The following is a 6,700-nucleotide window of genomic DNA, read 5'->3' as shown; positions in this document are numbered from 1 at the left end:
AAAAAAACAAATTAATTGTTTTAAAAGAAATACAGCCAGAATACTCCCTGGAAGCCAGAATGACCAGACTTTATCTCTCATACTTCTGGCATATTATCAGGAGGGACCAGTCCCTGAAGAAGAGAAAGAACCCCAGTGAGATGGATTGTCATAGTGGTATCATCAGTGGGTTCAAACGTAGCAACGATTGTGAGGATGGGCAGAACCGGGCAATGTTTCGTTCTGTTGTGCATAGGGTCTCTATGAGTCCATACCAACTCAGTGGCACCTAACAACAGTGTGTACATCAAATATTTTTGCTTTGTTCATTTGTGAAATATAAGATGCAAACAGGGAGCCACAGGGAGGAAGTAGTATAACTGTTGCTGCAGGGGAGGGATAGTAATCACTGAGATGAAACAAAGTGTATAACTTGTTGACTGTGAGGTTAATGATCTTATCTATAAACCGTCACTCAATTCACAATAAAAAGGTTAAAAGAAAAAAAAATTTTTGAAGAAAAGTTAATGGAGTTTTTCCATGATCTTCTTTAAGCCCAGTTGCGTGTCGTGGTCCTTGCTATGTGTACCTACTGTGTAGTAATTTTTAAAATAAAGTTAATAAAAGTTTAGAAATTGTTGATAATAATAGTAATCATTGTTGTTAAGTGCCACTGAGTTGTTTCTGACTCAAGTGACCCTGTACTAGGCTTCTGATTAGGTGACACTTTTCTCGTGTTATTAATAATTATTTAATATTTATTGAGCACTTACTACTTGCCTAGTGGCACAATGGTTAAATGATCAACTGCTCACTAAACGGTGGGTTTGAACCCACCAGCTGCTCCATGGAATAAAATCTAGTCACCTGTACCCATAAAGTGTTCCACCCGGGAAACTCTAGAAGTTATCTTCTGTCATATGATATCACTAGGAATCAGAATCAATTCAACGAAAAGCACACATCAATAGACGGAACGTTGAAAAATACTGCCCTAGTGGAGCTTGCATTTCAGGTAGGGGAAGAAAGACAAATCAATGGATGGATGGATGGATATTATGTTAGATGGAGAGAGTGTTACAAGGGAAAGCAAAGCAAGGAAAAGAGGATAGGATATAATGGGAAGTTGGGAGGCAGGGAAGTCCTCAATGAGTATAGGTGACATTCGCCTGAAAGAAATGCAGCTCTAGCGTCAGTGGTCTCAAGTGTGGCAACAGTAGTGAGGTTGGCCCAGGATCGGGCAGTGTTTCATTTTGCTGTGCAAAAGGTCACTGTGAGTAGGTACCGAATCGATGGCACCTAACAACAACAAAAAAGAAGATAGCAGATTCTTGATGTAATGCTGTAGCATTGATGCTCTGGAGTTCCACAATCTTCCCCAACCTGGTTTTGGCTGGTGATATGAAGTCTTTCCATTTTCTCTTTCCACAGATGTAGTTATATTTGAATTCTCTCTATTCCATCCATCTGGTGAGGTCCATGTGTATAGTAGTCTTTCATGTTGTTTATAAAAGGTATTTGCAATGAAGAAGTCATTGGTCATGTGATCTACAGCATCATTTCTATCTCCAAGGCCACATTTTCCAACTACTAAACATTCATTGTTTCCAACCTGTGTATTCCATTCACCAGTAATTATCAATACATCTTAATTGCAAATTTGGTCAATTTCAGACTGAAGAAGTTGGTTGTTGCTAAGTGACATCGAGTCGGTTCCAACCCATAGCAAACCTGTATAGGGTTTTCGAGGAGTGACTGGTGAATATGAAATACTGACTTTGTAGTTTAAACCGACTTTGCAGTCCAGCGTATTAACTGGTGTTAGTGGTTGGTACGTAAATTTGAATAATTGTGGTATTAATTGGCCTTCCTTGTAGGCGTGTGGATATTTTCCTATCACAGACAGCACTAATTCAAAACTGATCTTGATGTGGTCTTTTTGATGATGAATGTGATGTCATTCCTCTTCAATCTGTCATTCTTAGCATAGTAAACCATGTGATTGTCAGATCACTACCAGTCCATTTCAGCTCACTAGTACCTAGGTTGGCAGTGTTTATGTGTTCCCTCTCATTTTTGACAACTTCCAATTTTTCTAGATTCATACCTCATACATTCCATGTTCGGAGTATTAATGGATGTTTACAGCTGTTTCTCTTCATTTTGAGTTATGCCCCATCAGTAATGAAGGTCCTGACTCTATACTCTATTCGTATCATCACGGTCAACTGTACTTTGAGGAGGTGACTCTTCCCCAGTCACACTTTAAGTGCCTTCCAACTTGAGGGGCTCATTTTACAGCATTATATCTGACAGTATTCTGGGGCTCTTGTTTCAGTATTCAATATTCTGATCTTATTTCAGTATTCAGTATTCTGGTGCTGACAGTGTTCCACGGCTATTCACAAGGTTTTAAGTGACTAAATATTTGTAAGTAGTCTGTCTCTCCTTTTTCCTTGTCTGTCTTGTCTGGAAGCTCAGCTGAAACCTTCCACCATGGTGACCCTGCTAGTATTTAAAATACCCATGGCATAGCTTTCATCACAGCAACATGCAAGCCACCACAGTATGGCAAACTGACAGATGAGTGGTGAAGAAAAAAAAAAAATTCTTTAGGGTTGTCTTAATTTGCATTTTTATTTCTGTCGATGTGAATATTTGCCTTGTTTTTTTTTAATACTTTTATTTCCTATTACGACAGTGATTATTTTCTATATATTTAAAAGAGCCATTTATCTCTATTATATGTGAAGTAAGTATTTCTCATTGTCTTTTCTTGCCTTAATTAATTAAGAAATAAGTAACTGTGATTTCATATTCTACAGGTGAACTATGGGAAAATTTGTAATGACAGTAGAAAAGGATTGAAATTCACCGTCTCCTGTGGCTGCAGTTCAGAATTTGTTTTTGTACCATATGGTAGCACCATTGCTGTTTATACAGTTTACTCAGGAGAACAGATAACTATGCTTAAGGGACATTATAAAAGTGTTGACTGCTGTGTATTTCAGCCTAATTTCCAGGTAAGAATAATACTTAGGGATATTAAGTGTTCCGGTAGCTTGCTAGACTAGTTATACATAAAAGAGTAACTTGTGGTTTCATCCTGAAGCATTACATTTTTAAAGTGCATTTGAACTAGGGTTTATTTAATATAATACAGGATAGATTTTTCAGATGGCTTCAGAATTATGTATGAGTCAATTTAATACTATACAACTTAACTGGGATAATTTTTTTGCATATGAGCACTTGTACCATTTAATTTTATATTAAAAAATAAAATTAATTTCCCAGATGAACCCCTATATCTACCTCAAAAAGTTCAAAGTTCGAATCTTTTTTTCTCAGTAAAGCCTCATTAATTATTGTGATGTACAGTGCTGTCTCTTCCAAACTCTTTCTATTGAACATCTTCAGAATCATCTCTGCCTGCAGTCATGTGGCAGTACTTAACTGGAATTGCCTTATGAGCTTATCAGAGTTACTTATCATAGGTGTATATCTTACTTCTCAGGGAATCTAAATTGCCCAAGGATACAGAACATTTGGACATATCTTTGCAAAGTACACTTAGTGTAACCATATATTCTAGATTCTACAATACAGTTTATACAATTCTTCTCTTTAGGAAACTTGATAATGCAGAACTAAATCTAATTTAGTTTAATTTCTTTTTTAACATCTGTAAGCTATTTCCTATAGTTAACTTCATAATCTTACTTTCTCTTTAGTCAGAACCCTTACTTTAAAGGAAACCCTCAGTGTGCCATACATCAAATCATTTTTGAGATGAGCAGTAATAAAAGAAGAATAATTACATACCAGAACAGTGGAAAAAAAGAATATTAAGGAATATTTGTATAGATTTCTATATTAGTCATTCAGGCTTTGCCATGAGCCATCTTTGTGTGTTTGCTGTTGTTTTTCTTCTTAGAGCGATGCTGTAGGATAGTCACTGGACTTGCTAGTGGTTTTACATATTCCATTATATGAATACAACATACATTTATTTATAATTATACCCCTACTATTGGGTGTTTATTTCTGTCTTTTATTCTAAATATTACATTGATGGTATCCTTGAATTTCATGTGTACCTTCTACATAACTCCCTAGAAATATATACTAAAAAAAAAAATATATATATATATACATGTACATATTGAAGTACTCTCCCCCAGATAGATCATACAAATTTATGCCCTGTATATGAGAATCTTTATTTCTCTGCCCATAGAAATGTTTTCCACATGATAACCAATCTCTCATGCTATGTAATTTTTTGAGGGAGAGAGTTAAGCATTTTCAAACTGTATGCAAATGGTGTTTCCATATTGATCCATAGCCTACTGCCTTCCAGTTGATTCAACTCATAGTGACAGAGTACAGCTGCTCCTTGGGGTTTCGCAAGGCTGTAAGTCTTTATGGGAGGAGCCACCCTCATCTTTTCCCCATGGAATGGATGGTAGGTTTGAAATGCTGGCCTCTTGTGGTACGCAACTTAGTGCTATCCAACAGTGCCAGCAGAGCTCCTTATTGATACGTGATGATATTAACATAAACTGCATCAGCCTGAGATTCCACTTTAAAAGTAAATTATCCCACAGCTATCGGATATGAACCTTCAAGGTCATCTACTGAACAGTAGCCGGTTAAGCAGCTGTAAACTAAATAAAATTTTGTCAATATTTGGCCTCTGTTAGGTAGAAGCTCATATGATTCCTCCACTGAGGTCTTTGTTAAAGCTCAGTTATTGACAGAAGGACAAAATGTTTTGTTTTGTTTTGTTTTTCCTTCTTTCTCTATGATGATATTTGAAATATGTGACTACTCTGGTCCCATGAGGATGTTGAGTATTTTTGTGAAAATTTCTTACCTTATATTCTGAGCTCCTACATATCCTTATGGTATTTTTTAAATACAAAGACAGACTTTCTATACATTGGAAAGCAAAGAGAAAAGGGTATTGGATCTAATTTCTTTGGGGAGTAGAAATAGAATTAATCTAACATTATCATTAATCCTTTAAACACTGATCTAGTTCATTTTAGATTTTGTTACCAACTTCAAATTGTTTCACGTCGCATCTTTTCTATCTGTGTAGGAACTTTATAGCGGTAGCAGAGACTGCAATATTCTTGCTTGGATACCAGCCTTATATGAACCAGTTCCTGATGATAATGAGGTAAATATTATCTGTACTTTTATATAGTGAATTCTAATCATAGGAATGAAGTTTTATTAATTTACTTGATATGAAAGTTTTAAAGCATTTATTGCTATTTTCCAATTATAAAAGTAATTTGCTTGAAAATTCAGAAAAGCATAGAAAGAACCTAAAAGGACTGTGATTGAGGTAATCACTATTTACATTTTTTACTTCATGTTTTTCCTCTGTATATGGCTTGTTAAATCATAGTGAATATCACACTTGGAAATACAACTTCATATTCTACTTTTTCACCTGCCACTGTACAGTAAGTTTTATCCATGTCATTGATAGCTAATTGTGAACATCATGTTTAATAATATAATAGCAATGTAGTCTGTCATATACCAAAGTTTCATTATACATTTTCCTACTTGGAAATAAAATATTATTATAAACAAAATCAATGTAAATACCTGTTCATAAATTGATGTTTCTTATGATTTATTTGTATAGAGTTCCTAGAAGTGGAATTTTCTCTTGCGTTCCCATGTACAAACAGTTCAAGCTCTTTACACACATTATCATATCTATTATCAGTTTACGCTCTGCCAGCACTCTAGTAGTGTCCATCTGAGAAAATGGTGTATTATTACTTTCACCGTATTAAACTGGCAATGAAAGTGTTAGGCTTCATTCCATTTTAAATTACATAGACTATAAAATAATTATGTTTTGTATTAATCGTTTGCTTTTCATTGATTTTTAGACTTTTCACTGTTTATCTATTAAAACCTTGGTGGGTTAGATTGCTAAAAGGTATAATGTGGAGTCCTGGGGTGGCACTGTAGGGTAAGCACTGGAGTGCAAACCATAAGGTTCAAACCCACCACCCACTCCTCAGAAACTGTATACAGGATCATTATGAGTCAGAACCAACTCCACAGCACTTAATAACAACAACATTTATTATCTAATCCAGTTTAAGTTAATATCTCAAAAAATTATATGGGATATGTATTTTTTATGTCATGTTTTTCTTTATGTTTAAGGCTACCATTTTCATGTATCTTTTTTTTGGTGAAGAATTAATATGGCAAATCAAGAAGCAGACTGTGTCAGTAAGCAGTTGTAGGATCTTTGCAAGTCTCTTGCTTTCTGGAGCTAGATATTACTGTCTTTTTAAGAAGAGGGTGGGACTTCATGATTGGTAAAATTTCTTCCAGTCATAATGTTTCCATTCTAAGCCTTTAATCCTGGTTTCCACATAGGTCTAAGGAAGTTTCTCATTTCTTCTTATTACTTGTTTCTTCATTCAAAGATAATTTTATCAGGAGATAATCTATTAGGTCCTTTTTTAGAGATAAGTATAAATTCAGATATGCTGACTATACAAAGCCATGATTCTGTTTCCTGTAATAACTTTCACAATAAGTGGTACTGTTGTTAAGTGCCCTCAAGTCGTTTCCAACTCATAGTGACCCTGTATAGGGTTTGCGAGGCGTTTTAAATCTTGGGGAAGCAGAAAGCCTTATCTTTCTCCCATGGAGTAGCTTGTGGGCTTGAACT

General features: G+C 35.2%; 1 protein-coding gene across 1 annotated transcript in view; it reads left to right on the top strand.

Annotated features, from left to right (window-relative positions):
* The window catches only part of ERCC8 (excision repair cross-complementing rodent repair deficiency, complementation group 8), a 97,885-nt gene that overhangs the window by 77,721 nt on the left and 13,464 nt on the right, over positions 1–6,700 (top strand). Inside the window, exons 9-10 of the mRNA XM_006876137.1 lie at positions 2,805–3,002; positions 5,087–5,167. Of these exons, the coding sequence (XP_006876199.1) occupies positions 2,805–3,002; positions 5,087–5,167 (279 nt within the window). The remainder of the gene's footprint in view (positions 1–2,804; positions 3,003–5,086; positions 5,168–6,700) is intronic.

This window comes from Chrysochloris asiatica, unplaced genomic scaffold (assembly GCF_000296735.1).
Source record: "Chrysochloris asiatica unplaced genomic scaffold, ChrAsi1.0 scaffold00355, whole genome shotgun sequence".
Lineage (NCBI taxonomy): Eukaryota > Metazoa > Chordata > Mammalia > Afrosoricida > Chrysochloridae > Chrysochloris > Chrysochloris asiatica.
Note: the sequence above shows the minus strand (reverse complement) of the source record. Positions and strands in the feature narration are given on the sequence as shown.